A 15,254-nucleotide genomic window follows, 5' to 3' on the forward strand; every position below is an offset into this window, starting at 1 on the left:
AAATGTGGACTGTCTGTGGGTCCCCAAGGACCGGATTGGGAAACACTGCAATACAGAGTTGTGGTGAGCCTGCAGCCTATCCCAGACACACACAATCACACCTTTCACTTAGCCTCATATATTTGGACTGTGGCAGGGAACTGGAGCACCAGTAGGAACCAACATAAATAAGCATATAATAATTATAATAAGCATCTCGACTGCTATGTGATTGAGATACATAAAGAATTAAGAATTGTCTAAGTAATTTGAATAGAAGTGGGTGGTGGCAAATCAGAGCTATGGACAAACCACATATCAACAATATGCCTCACTTTCAGTATTTAATTGCATCCATTTTCTGTCGCTTTCTGATTATAGCTCATTATAGCTCTGTTTTGTTGCTTCCAGTATTCTTGTTATTTCTCAATGACTTTCCGAGGAGCAAAGTATTTCAGAGCTGAACTTTTTGCACATGTCAGGAGAGAATAAAAATGATCATCTTCACAAAGAGATGATAATATGAATAAAAATCATATTAGGTGGCAGCTTCTGGGGATAATGGCAGTTTGTCATATAAATTGAATGAAATATGCCATATGCAGTCAATTCTTATGAGTCATTTGGAATGACACCCGAGATCACCAAAGTAATTTATGAGTTGCAAAATGACAAGTGAGACTTGCTCCACGTTTACTTAAACATATGTAATATTTTAAAATACAATTTCGTTGTTCAGTCTTTCTGAAGATCAAATGGGTTGTAACGAATAGGCACCCCTTTTCTGTTTACTGAATCTCCACCGGTTATGTAGGACCCCGCATAGTGCGTCCGTATGAAAAATGATCAGAATTTTAAAATGCCGTTGTGGCAGACAAATTATTGAATAGGGAGCCCCTAAGTTGCACGGCACGTTAGCTTGCACATTGCTGCGTTTCACGGCAGCATTCAGCAAGTAAAATCGCTCTCCCTGCATCCACCACCTAAAATACGTAGCGCAAGGAGGGAGGCAGGGCTGGAGCGAAGCTCTAAAGCACCTTAGAAACAAAGACCTTGGTGGTGCTCTAGTGCTAAAGAAACATCCAGTTTTAGGACTATTTCAAGAGAAGCGATATAATGTTTATTATTCCGGCTGTACTAATATATAGTTGCAATGGCAGGTTTTAGAACTTAGTGAAAGTCTTTTTGTCCCGATTTTCTGCTTTCTGCTCACTCTCGTTGAAATCATTTTGCGATCAGTATGAGTGCAGAGTGTACGAGTTATTACAGCACGGAAAAACTGTTCGTCAGTGGCTTCACCTGTCCCAAAAAGGAGGGCGACGCCAATGCCATTTTCTGCTGCGGATTCAACGACATAAAGTACTGCTGTGACGATCCTAATAGTTTTTTTCCCTATGAATATGGTTACATGTGGTGGCTCAGGTAAGGCTTACGTGCATGCCAGTCGCTGATCTGTTAGAGAAGCTGAGTAAAGTACTTTTTCCGTGGACATAAAATGGTTTTGATTTCGCTAAAGATAAGTGAATGGTTTTCTACGGCGGTAAAGTTAACCTCGTGTTCGATATTCAGTTTTTCAGAATATTTCTATCAGATGTAAGATGCAGTTCTTAAAGACAGAATTTTGATATCCAGTACACAGACAACGATGTACACCAATTTTTTAAAAATTTTTTTTTTGCGGTACGAGCTATTTCACAGTTTGTGCAAAATCTTGTTAATAGATAAGGAAATTGGTATTTTCAGCTGTAACGATATATTACTTTAGCATCTTGAGTTCATGGCAACTGTTCCACGCCCCTTGGTTTTCCAGATTTCTTTGCAGGTGAATTTTAATTAATTTTTGAATACTCACATGTATCCATATAATGTGCAACCGGACAATACATAAATAGGTTAATAACTTTAAAACTAACCAAGATATCACATTTAGTGAAGTATGCTTTGATCAGAGGACTCTGGGAGACAACACTCCTTGGATTTTTGGTGTATCTATGTTTGTAATAGTTGTAAATGATTATATTGTATTCATATAATATACAATACGGAAGTACACAAATGGATTAATAGCTCTAAAACCAAATGAGACAGATATGTTCTGCATTTATCAGTGGACTCTCGAGGACAATGCACACCCCTTGGGTTTTCAGCTTATTTTTGCCTGTAACAGTTATTCATTATTATATTGTATACATATAATATGCAATGAGGCAATACACAAAAAGGGTTAATAGCTCTAAACCCAGATGAGACAGACATGTCCTGCATAGTGTGCTTTGATCAGTGGACTTTGGGGGACATGCACACCCCTTGGGTTTTCAGGTTATCTATGTCTACAGTATAATATTTATTAATTATTATAATGGTTCCATAAAATTTACAGTGGACTACATACATAAATGAATTAATAAGTCTAACACCAAATGAGACAGCCATGTCTTGCAATGTATGCTTTGATAAGTGGATGGCGGGGGACCATGCATACTCCCTGGGTATTTGGCTTATATATGTTTATATGTATTTATTAATTCTTATACTGCATCCATATGATATGCAAAGTGGCAATATATAAATAGGTTAATAGCTTAAAACTAAACAAGATTATCAATGAATGAACTCTTTGGGAAAATATTAATATTGCTGTATAGGAGTTCCTGAAAATCCGAGGGGTATGCCTGTCCCCCCACTGTCCACTGATTAAAGCACACTTTACTAGATGTGTCTGTCGTATTTAGTTTGAGTCATTATCCATTTACTGTCCTCCAATGCACAATAAATGGACAGAGAGTAATTAGTAATAAATAATTATTTATGTAAATTCATAATCTGAAAACTGAAGAAGTGTGCATTGTCCCCCACAGTCCACTGTTCAAAGCACATTTTACTAGATGTGTCTGGCTTATTTAGTTTTAAAGCTAACCCATTCAAGTATTGCTCCAGTGCATATTATTCAGATACAATATAATAATTAATAACCATTACATACAAAAAGGTCTGCATTGACCCCCAGAGCCCACTGATCAAAGCAGGACATGGTTGTCTCATTTGATTTTAGGTTGGACTGTCTGGCAGGCAGCGGGGCGGAGGGGTGGCAGTGCTAATCCGAACACTGTCCATCAAAAAGTATTACTAGCATGAGTGCTGTATCACTGTGATACCTTATGATGTTACGTGTCTTATGTTTGCTTTAAGTCTCCTGCTTTATTAGGTTTTTCATTTAACTTAACACATCTGTAAGTCACCCAAGGGGTTACAGTCCAAAGCAATTTGGCAGGCAGTTCAAAAAGACCCTTTGGGTGGCTTGTTTTAGTGTATGTGTGTGAAAAATACACGGGCCTTGCTCCTGACCTGGGGCACTAGCAGACATTTTTCAGTGCGGTGTCCAAGGTGTGGACAGTGCTTTTCAGGCGGTGACACAAACACCAAGATTTAATTGCATTTAAAATGGAGTGGTGGCTCTGAGGCTAGGGATCTATACCAGCGAGTGGAAGGTTGCTGGTTCAAATCCTGTGAATGCCCAGAGTGATTCTACTCCATTGGGCCCTTGAGCATGGCCCCTAACCTGCAATTGCTTCATCCTAGGTATGACGTTAATCTACATCCAGCCCTATAAGAAGGTCTTCCAACTTACAGGGAATAACTTCGGGGTTGGTGGCAGGATTGGCACTCTAGCCACTGGGGGGGAAAAAATCATACTAGTCCATTTGGACTAATGTGGTGCTGAGGTAGGTTCTCATCCCTGAGGTAGTTTGTTGTGTGGTGGGTGTGGCAACACACTGTAATCAGTGCATGCTCCTTACCTTACCTCTGTATTTAAAATACAACAAGAATAATTAGGATGAACCACAGCTTTCTACAGTGCTTTCAATGGCTTCGGAAATAAAAACTCTACAGTGGCATTTGGGGGTGGTGCACTTGCTCCTAACTCTTGCATAATTTCTGTCACCCCCTGTGAGCGTTGCCTTGGTGAACTGCATTTGTGAGCCTAAAACGTAAGTTAATGCATACGTGAAATGTACCACTTTGAATTGTGTATCTTTAAGATGCTGTATTCATTGCACACTGATGTTTATTTCATGACTGTCCCTCTCTGATGTGACAACCCCCCAGGGAAAGAGGCCTGTCATTTCTTGGCTTGGGAAGAACACAGATAGGAATATATGGCAATGGAAGGCCTAGAAAATTGCATTTCTTTTGTGAACCTCACCTGTAACCACATATAAACTGACAGCAAAAATGATAATAAAATTGCAGGTGTTCTTCTATAAGCAAAAATAAAAAAGGCCCCTTCTGGTCCATCTCCTGCTTTGAGAAGATCTGATCTCAGCCAGAAGGAGTCAAACTTCCAAATCAGCTTATAATTTCCCTTTAAGGTTCTTTATTTAGCTGAAAGAAAATCTCTGGTTCTGTTCGTTATGATAAAATTGATAAAAAATGATTATGAAAGACACAGACTCTAGGAGAGTTTTGAGGGTCTTTTGGATGTTGGTAAATGTGAGAGAAACTCTGGAGCAGTGTTTCTCAACCCAGCCCTCGGGGACCCACAGACGGTCCATGTTTTTGCTCCCTCCCAGCTCCCTGCCATCTTTTTGCTCCCTCCCAGCTCCCTGCCATTTTTTTGCTCCCTCCCAGCTCCCTGCTGTGTTTTTGCTCCCTCCCAGCTCCCTGCCATATTTTTGCTCCAGCGACTGTCTGAGGGTCCCTGAGGACCGGATTGGGAAGCACTGCTCTAGAGGGAAACTGTAAACTCAGATCTGGTCATGGCTTTATCATCAGCACTTGTCTTCTCTCTATCTCTCCTCGACAGTGTGGGGGCACTGATAGGCCTGTCCATCGCCACCATCGTTCTCCTGGCCTTCATCGTCACAGTCTGCGTTTTTTGCTACCTCTTCATTGCTGCCAAACCCAGTCGGCTAGACAATGGACTCCAACTGCAGGCTCCGGGTACGAATCCTCTTGCTTCTGTTTCAGAGATAGAGATCAGATCCCAGTGGCTCAGATTTAGAGTAAAACCAAGTCTGTGCAAAGAGACCATCCACCGAGATGGTGCTGCGAGGCCCAGATGCCGTCCTACCTGCTCTCACCGGACTGGGCTTTTACCTAAAGCACAGCTTAGGGACCAGGTGGCAATAGCATGTTATCACACACATGTTCCATGTATGTTTGTGTATGTGACAAACAAAATGTAAAACTTGAAAAACTGGCATGCAGTGTTAGTCATATTCATAGCAATATTATCTTAGCAAAATTATAACTTTATAGGACTCTAATTTTATAAATAACTGTTTTATTAATGAATCACATTATCTGTCTATTCCTCTTATCGGATTGCTCCTAGGGTTCATCACAGGCAGTGTGGATGCTAGTCAATTGCAGGGCACACACCTACTGAGTCACCCTGAAGGAAAATTAATTCTTGGTAATACAGTTATCATTTTCGAACTATTTTTTCTCGCCTGTTACCATATTACTTTATCCAGCCTTTACCACTCTTTTTATGTGGAGTTTGGCTTTAAACTTGATTAGTATGTAAAGAAGCATTTCTAATATTTCTTAGATTTGAGGGCCGACTATATTCAGCAGCTGTTTTGTTTGAGAGAACAGATAATTTCTGAGACCTTGTATCTGAGCTCCTGTGGTCAGCTTGACAGCCACAGTGAATGTCTTGTCATGATTGTGTTTTCTATATAATTTATGATGCTACTGTGTGATTCATGGTAGGATTGGTATTGCTTACATGAAGCTAAGCCATGTAACTTTCCTTGGCGTTACACCCACGGTTTTATTTATACAGCAATTTCTGAATAATCAAGGATGCATTACGAAAGTCAGAACAGGAGAAAAATAGACAATCTCACACAACATACGGCTCATGCACACTGTAACTAAATTATACTAAGCTGTGCTAAACAATAAATGCACAAGGCAACAGACATCAACCATAAAAAATGTAGGACACAACACAGCAATATACTGCAAAATAAACAGTGGGAAAGGAAGCAGCCAGAGAGATCTTAGTAGAGATGTCCTGCCACCTATGGAGGATAGCCTAAACCTGGAGACAACGAACCAGTGAGATCTAATTAAGCTAACTCAAACATAAAAAAAGGGGGGAGGGAGGGCTGGACCACTGAAGGTGCTGAGAAGCAGTTTGTATGGAGTGCAGAATGAAACTGGCAGTCAGTACAGATTATAAAGGATGGCAGTGATACCAACAGAGCATTTAATGTCTGTGAGGACCTGAGCTGCAGAGTATTAAACACACTGTAGTCTGGACAGAAGAAATTGAGCTTGGACAAGGGAGGTAATATATATGTTTGAAAGGTGAGTGATCAAAAAAACAAGGCTGCGAATTGTGAAGGTTTAACAAAAACTCCATGATTGTCAGTCCTTAAGTCAGATAGACTGGTAACATAAGTCTTGGAGCCAATAAGAAGAGTTTCTATTTTATCAGCGTTAAGTGGTAAAAATTGGAGCTGCTTTATGCCTTGGATACAGATTGTTAATGGGGGGAGGGACAGGAATGTAATGGGCTAGTGCTGACACAAACCTGTGTGTCTACAGCTTAACACACCTTAAAAATTAGGACCATGATGGTGAATGATTTGTGAGCGAGCATGTAAATTATAAAATAGAGAGTCTCTAAAATTGAGCCCTGAGGGACACCTTGTGAGAGAGAGATGGTGGCAACATTGTGTTTCTGAAGTGACACAAGGCATGGCCTGTTGGTGGGGTAAGAGGCAAACCAGGGGAGAGCCATGCTGGTAATACCAGCTAAAAGGAGGATATCTGGATGTAACACAGAGGTTACATGATAATGATACATCTGCTATTTGCTATTTACACAGTTATGAGTACAGGTACATTGGAATTCTTCACTTTGCCTACCCCATCTTTCTCCCATTAGCTTCTGGGGGCAGGGGGGGGGGTCACAGCACAGGGTCAGCCGGCATGTAGCACCATAGGAGCAGTGGATTAAAAGCCTTACTCACGGGCTCTCAGACATGCAACTCTTGACTAGCCTACTGAGCCAGTCAACACCCCCAGTCTCAAAAAGGAGTTGGATGCTGAGGGCCCCGGAATCAGCAACAAGCAGAAGATCATTAACCACCCAGCTGAGAAAAGCAGCCTCAGTACTCTGTGGAGTGTGAGAACCTAATTATAAAAAGCTCATAAGGATTCCAGCAAGCGAAATAAGGGGCAGCAACCTTTCCTGAGAGTTCAGTTATGAAAGGAAGCTTCAAAGTCAGTCTCTCGGGCTTACATGATGGCGTGTAATTCAATGAAAACATTTTATCATTGTGCTTGTGAAAGGTTTTGGCCAAGAACCTGGTTCAAGCTCGAATTGAACAATGTTTGAAAGGACTCACATTTTACTAGGGTGCATCAAGGATTGATAGAAAATGAAAGCCTTGAATGGAGAAGCAGGGTGTGATTTTACCTTCCTCGAACCATAGGGCAGCGATCTAACAGAGACGATGACAGAATGATACAATAGAGTTGAAAGTCAAGATGGAATACAAGTTTCCCATTGCAAAAAACTGAAAGTGAGAAAATCTCTTGGTTTAGGATACGGATGCACTAACTGCCACAAAGGCACTTTAAATAAATAATTCCCATAAATCACTTTCAGTCTGCAGTATCTAGACAAAACGGCACTAAGTCATTTACAGACAGTAATGGTTCTTTCATTATTTTAAGCTCATTAGGAAAATTTGTTGTTCCTTATCTTCTGCCATATTTATATTTTACATATTTGGCAGATACTTTTATCCAAAGTGAGGCAAATAGCACATTATAAGCATACTTATTTTGCATTTATTTTATTCACTACCCCTTACCCTTCATTTGTATTTTGAGTAGGAGTTTATGTCTGTGTAGGCATTACCTGAGCTTTGCCACAAGCTTTGCCATCTTCAGATACGTCTGTCATATTGTGCATATAATAAATAAAAGTCTTCGCCTTATAATTTTATCTATGTTACGTAAGTTAATATCACAATGATATTAACTTTTTTAAAAGTGAGCAGAGCTGTAAGGAGCACAAGCAAGGTGACATTAAGCTCTTACACTCGCAAAAGTCACCAAGTACACAAAGCAGCACTTTTCATAGGAGGAAATTATTAACTGTCCATAGCATGGAGGCTAAGTGGCTAGCGCTGTAGCCTTCTCCCTCCAGATACCTTTCTTGGAACATTCTGGTTTGTTCTGAGGGGGGCATTTCTTTTCCATCCATACATCCATCCTTCTAACCTGTTATCACTGGTCAGTTTTTTGATGGTAGAAATGAAATGAAAAGATGTTACAGCAATCATCAGACAATGAAAGTTCTGGTGACAAAATATGTCAAGAACAATTGGTCAATGGGCATTGTCCTGGAACTCACAGACAGTTTAATTTGATAAATCATGTCCCTCAGTTTAATATGTGTAGGTTTTGTAATATATTTTTCAGTGCAAGCCGTGACTTGATGTGTAACATGGAGCTGAGCCAAAAGCGAGAATTAGGATAAGAAATAACAGCATGCACATGAGTTACAAGAGCAAGACATGGACAGAACATACAATCCCGGTCACATGACCTGAGATGGCCACGCCTCTCTGGCCCCTCATGGCCGTCATGTAACTTCAGAGTAATCAACTAAGCAGCATAGGGACATTGTCAGTGCTCTGAGGTGCAGGACAATCCAGTAACACTGTATAATGATCTTGAGTTTAAGAGCTCAGCAGTAATTGTCTTCCCATCAGCAGATCATTCTGTCTTCAGTGGAGCAACGATGTGACCTCAGTCAGTCACCCCTCCATCAGATAAATGTGAAAAGCAAATGGTACAATTATGTCTCTATAGTATTAAAGACAAATAATTCATATTGAGTCAACATTATAAGGCTGTTGAATGGAATATCTTAATGCCAGATAAACTAGGACATAATTTCAACCGTCTTATACCATGGATTAATAGAGCAGTGAGAGAAATATAAAATATCTAAAAGTTTTTTTTCTGTGATATCACATGAAGTTGTTCAGAAAAGAAAAACATTTGTGATTCAACTGGTTCTGTTCTTACCACCCTGTATGTAGCAGATAAAAATATACTAACCACAGTAGCGTTCACAACACATTATGTTATCCCTCCAGGAAGACAATGATGGTCATTTTCAGTTATTTGTCTATAGCTGTCAGAGGGTCCCAAGATCAGTATCATGACAGATTGTTTCTTGTCTTCTGTTTTATTCATTTGAATGAGACAGATTTGAATAGTGTACATAATTGAAATATCAGCTGTGTGTGGTGACTGGCTGGGAAGCACTATCGCCTCACTCTCCAGGTTTGGGTTTTCAAAATCTGAATCAGAAGACTATTAATCCCGGAGGAAATTGCTGACATTACGACTGCACAATCACACATAGACACCAAGACAAGAACAATACAGTATAAGTATAAAATAGGAATGAAGTATAAGCTAACAAATTTGAGCACTCTGTTAAACATTCTAATAAAATAAAATAAAAAATTGCTGTACAGAAATCTAAAAGTACCTTTGTCCTAAAGTTACAGGAAAAGTAGAAGGGTATAGAAGTATATTGCACAGTAAAGTAAAAGTATATTGCACCATTATCATAAGTAATTATATTGCACTTGTTGGTTATACCAAGTTAGACTCTAAACTGTGGGGAAAAGTAGAGGTATATCGCACCGAATCATGGATAATAATATTGCACATCTTAATTGTATTGCCCAGATATCACAGAATCACAGATCATAACAATACTGCACAGAGTCATAGGTAAATATATTGCCTATGTTAAAACTAATAACCAAGTAGGGGTAGCATCAGTTATTACACAATTATTGTAATAGCAGTAGGCTATTGTACACATTATTGTGAAGATGAGTGACGGATGGAGGAGTTATAGAGTCCGATTGCAGTGGGGAGGAAGGATTTTCTGTGGTGTTCAGTGGAGCACTTTACGCTGGTGAGTCTGTGACTGAAGGTGCTTTACTATGGCGTTAAATTAGTGCCAAAACTCGCGCGCATAAAAACCACGCGCGCGTATGCGCTCGCGAGCAGAAAACCCATCCTCTCTACGCGCTCGCGTTTGCACAGCACTCGCTCGCTCGCTCGATCGGCGTTACATTAGTGCCAAAAGTCAAACCACGCGCGCGTGTGCGCTCGCGAGCTGAAAACCAATCCGCTCTACGCGTTCGCTGGACCCTATCTACGCGCTCGCGTCTGCACAGCACTCGCTCGCTTGACAGGATGAATTTTGACACTTTGGAGGCGGGAACAGTGGCTAATATCTCCGCTCCTTTGATTGGTTTTTTAAAATTTTGACTACGATTGGCCATTTGCTTTGGTAGAAGATGAAGATAACTTGTCACTGACCGCGGTTAAGTTAGCCTCATATTCGATATTCAGTTTTATGGCTTTAATAACTTTTAACGGAAGGTTGGGCGTTTTTAATGACAGAATCGTGATGTCCAGTACATAGGCAACGATTGGTTTAGCATTTTGGGCTCATGGCGACTGTTGCACACCCCTATGTTTCCCATATTACTTTACATACGAATTTTAGTTCATTTCTTAATGTTCGAATGTATCCGTATAATGTGCAATGGGACAATACATGAATGGGTTAGTAACTTTAAAACTAGACAAGACAGGCACATCTAGTGGAGTGTGCTTTGATCAGTGGACTACAGGAAACAATGCACACCCCTTGAATTTTCAGAATAACTTTCTCTCTAACAGTTATTAACACATTGTATGCATGTTACATGCCATTGCTCCATTTCATCCATATTGACAGTTAATTGGTAACACAAATTAATACATAAATAATTTGTAAAAGTGTAATTTAGGCAGTGCACCGTGGGACAAAGCAAATGCACCGCAGTTGAGTTGTTTGATTACGTGTTTCGTCACATTTAAAGTGATCTTGAAAATCCAAGGGGTGTGCATTATCACTCAGAGTCCACTGATGAAAGCATACTCCATAGGACATGGCTGTCCCATTTTGTTTTAGAGCTATTAACCCCTTAGTTGTTCCTTCATTGCACTTTAAGTGGATGCAATATAATAATTAATAACTATTACAGACAAAAATAAGATGAAAATCCATATGAGGCTAACTTAACCGCGGTCAGTGACAATTTATCTTCATCTTCTACCAAAGCAAATTGCCAATCGTAGTAAAAAAAATTAAAAACCAATCAAATGAGCGGAAATATTAGCCACTGTTCCCGCCTCCAAAGTGTCAAAATTCATCTTGTCGAGCGAGCGAGTGCTGTGCAGACGCGAGCGCGTAGATAGGGTCCAGCGAACGCGAGCGCGTAGAGAGCATGGGTTTTCTGCTCGCGAGCGCATACGCGCGCGTGGTTTTTATGTCCTGCACTGCACAGTGGGTGATCAGTATTGTCCATGATTCAAACCTCACCCTTGTGTGGAATTTGCATGTTCTCATCATAATTTCCTTCCCACTGTCCAAAAACGTGCAGTTAGACTTACCTAGGTTGCCCACACTGTGTGAGTATGTTCGATTTAGAGGACTGTCCAGGTTGACCCCTGTACTTGTACGTTGCTCAATGGAAGCTATGCACTTGTACCTAAGCTGGCTCATTGACACACTTGACGATCTGTACCATGACCAAGCATGTTTGATCTCCAAAGTCCAGTTATTGAGACTAGTATGGCTAGGCATGGATAGTTGGACTACAGCCAGTATACAACCAATGTGACTGTTAACCATGCCCAAACACAGAACACAGACATGATGTCCATGATGCAACTGACACACGAATGTGATTGTGTTATACATAAATCAGACACAGAAGGATCTGATCTGTTAGACTGTACAGATCGGGTAGTGACAAATATTTAACAAACATTGCAGCAAAGGGATCACTGTGGTCTATGGCAGAGGTGCAGTTTTTGCTGAAAATTTGGGCTGATGAGAGTATCCAGGAACTAGATGCAACACACAAAAACCCTGAAATATTTGGTAAAATACAAGACTACATTCTTATTTGTGCAGCACGATTAAATTTAAATTGCTGCATTGCATACTGCATTGGGGCTTGTAAATGTTGACCGAGAAGAGGAGGGGTGTCAGGGACTAATCAGGTTAACTGAGGATAAGACAGAACTGCATGCGCAGGAATCACAAGAACAAGACTGGAGTGTGAAAAATCTGTTAGAGAGATGTGTGTCATCATGTCCAAAATGACTCCAAATAAGCCACAAAATAAGGACATTAATCATGAACTCTTTGTGCTGTGTGATAAAGCTTTTTCATCCTATGTTTTCTTTAACACAAAAAGTTGCACGGTGATGATGAAGGTGTGCTTGGGAAAGGATTATAAAGTGCAATGTGAACGCAGACCAGTGAGGGAGTGAGGAGAGGGCACAAATGTGCTGGGGCACAGTAAAAGGCAGCCGAGCCTAGTGTGAGTACACACTTAATGCTTGATGTGTCATCTGCTTACTTGTACATTGCTTTGGACCCATGTTTCTGCTAAATAAATGCCCTGGACTCCAGGCTAACCAGAACCCTGTCCTGATGAGACCGCCAAGGACTTAAAATCATGCTTCCTCGTACATACGTTACAGTTTTAGAAACCCAAACTCATTTGGCATTCTTTAAATTTCCAAAACTCACTTGAGTCCACAGAAATGGTACTTATTTATGATCTTATCTCCACGTAACCCGTGGCCTGATTGAGTTTTGGAGATTTCCTCTTCAATTAGTGTGAAAGGTAGAAGCATAGATCTAAGCATCCCTGTCGAAGTGGACTGGCCTGGAGATGGGGATATTGGCCAGCCATACATGACATGGATATTCAGATTATATTTTTTCCTTTCATAGCTTGTCTGCTATTCCCACTTTGGTGTTGGGTGATTTACTTGTTTATTGATTTATTTAGGTTTGATATTTAATTTCAAACTGCCCAGCAGTAGTATGTGAATGTCTCAGGAAAGGGCCGAGCTTTTGGGACAGCCTTCCCCCCCACACTTCTCGTTTTATTTAGTGAGTACAGCTGATTCGCCGTGTGAGAGGTGCGTGTAAGAGGAGGAACTGGGAGCAATCGGCCAACTCTCACGACTATAAGATCTGTCACACTCTGTGTGCTGTGGCTCTGTTCACCTCCCAGAAGGAGCAGCTATTTATGTTGCCTTTACTTGGTCCAGGTTCCAGCGCTTCAGAAGAGCCTGGCCTTTGCAGCGCCCCCGGTGGACCACAGGGATTCCGCAAGCACTTCCTGAGCCGAAAGCTGGACTGCGACAATCAGGTCCCCGCGTCGGATCGCATCTTTCAGCGTTGCTTCTTGGCCACAGTCCCTGCCGTCAGTGTGGAGGGGCCCTAGCCTTGCCTGGCATTAAGAAAAACACACCCCCTCTCCCCAGTGGTAATCCTTTACTCCTTCGCAAGTATGAGGCACCTTTAGGGAGGTGGGGCAGCACATCTGTCCCAGGACCCCTCAACCGCACTAGGACCGCTGAGGAATATTGTGACCTGTCAGCTGTACACAATGCTAATGCTACATATGGATTCATTTTCCATGCTCAGTCCCTACGCATTTTCTTGTAAGTTTTTTTTGCACTGCAAGCAGCATCCTAGGTAAGATTTACTTGTTTTGTCGTTGATCCACAAAGCTTTTTTTCAGTCCCCTACACTTTCTGCCGGGACTAAGTTTTAAGTGCATTTGACGGGACCTGCAGATGGACAGGCTGACATTTTTAATGTCGGAAGCCGCAGTGAAACGCCATGCCATCTTTCAGTTCCCATTGCGTGCGGATGCTGTCAAAGAATGTCTACCCACGCTGTGTCACAGACCAAAGCCATGCCAGGCACCTGGGGCTTACAGCCCTCGACTAGCTCAGATGCAGCTGTCCTTCTACGCTGTGCAGGAGAACACTGCGCAAGAGCTTATATTATTCCTCTCTGAAGTACCATCATTCGAGAAATAAGGTCATTTAATAAAAGCAATTAAAGTTTTGATAGGCTCTAACAGTTAGCATTATTCCGTTATTTTCATGCGTGGTTTAATTTGACTTCCGAGAAGATGTGTTGTGGATTTCAGTAATTGGCTTTTTTGTTGTCTGTGAGGAGTTGCATCAGCCCGGGGCTGCATGACTTGCAGTCGGAGAATGTAGCTCCAGATAAAGCAAATATTTGAAACTCTATTTAACAAAAATTACTAATAAAAAGATAAAGAAAATATAAAATGAAACATTCTGAAATCCATTCCAGATGAAATGTAAATAGTATATTTGTTAGTGTTTGCTTGTTATCTTACCACTGTGTAATGAGCTGAAATCAAACTGCATCGTTTGCAATAATACTCTAAAATAAAGAACTTCTGTATTTGTCTGACAGTGATATTTGATTGGTACAGCAGGAGACTCAGGCAGTAGGTGGAAAACAGGTGAGTAATTTCATCTACGAATGAACAATAAGCAGATCACAAACCAAAACAGCAACAAACCAAAAAAAAAAGCAACAGCAAAGACAAGGTTACTAGAAACTTTTGTTACTAATACTAGTAACAAAAACCAAAAGGCACAAAGTGCACCGGTGAGGGTCAAAACACAGTAAGAGTCAAATTCAGCAACCGCTCCGAAATGTTGTGCGACAGGGGCAAGATATCACAGGGAAATGAGGGACCAATCGGTGTGTATACACTGGGGTAAATAACAAGAACAGGTGAGAGAAGTGACTCATTTACATGGATCACAAAGAAAAAAAGGAATAGGTGAAAACGTGAACAGCTACCATGAGTATAAGTATTTGACTGATGAGGACCTCTGGTGGCAAAGAGGGGAATCACTTAGTGTGAATGCAACATTGAATGATTTTATCCCTTGAAAGAAGAGAAGGGAGAGCTTGCAGCCTTGTGGTACTCCAGTGCTCATGTCCGGGGGATGGACAGTAAACTGTTTACCTTGACAGACTGATACCACCAGGATAAAAAATCCAGAAGCCAGCAGCAGAGAGCAGCATCTATATCCATCTGCATTAGTTTGGTGAGGAGTGTGAGGGGACTAACAATACTGAACTGCTCATGTGTAGACGTACAGGGCATCTCCAGGTGTTGCACAATGTAGCGGAGTGCCTGACTGATGGTGTCTTCCATAGACCCGTTGGGATGGTAGGGAAATTGCAGTGGGTCTAGTAGTGTGGAAGTAGAGGACTTGAGGTGAGATAAAACAATACATTAAAATGCCCAGGCATTAGTGAGGAACTTATGGTGTTGAAATGTGCATGAAAGGCATTACAT

General features: G+C 41.1%; 1 protein-coding gene across 1 annotated transcript; it reads left to right on the forward strand.

Annotated features, from left to right (window-relative positions):
* Nucleotides 1-795: 795 nt before the first annotated feature.
* LOC111847661 (protein shisa-like-2A) lies at nt 796-14,348 on the forward strand. The gene is made up of 3 exons (XM_023819057.2): nt 796-1,401; nt 4,784-4,920; nt 13,165-14,348. The coding sequence occupies exons 1-3, from the start codon at nt 1,220-1,222 to the stop codon at nt 13,338-13,340; spliced, it is 495 nt and encodes a 164-aa protein (XP_023674825.1). The 5' UTR covers nt 796-1,219; the 3' UTR covers nt 13,341-14,348.
* Nucleotides 14,349-15,254: the final 906 nt, after the last annotated feature.

The sequence above is a fragment of the Paramormyrops kingsleyae genome, chromosome 21 (genome assembly GCF_048594095.1).
Source record: "Paramormyrops kingsleyae isolate MSU_618 chromosome 21, PKINGS_0.4, whole genome shotgun sequence".
Taxonomy (NCBI): Eukaryota; Metazoa; Chordata; class Actinopteri; order Osteoglossiformes; family Mormyridae; genus Paramormyrops; species Paramormyrops kingsleyae.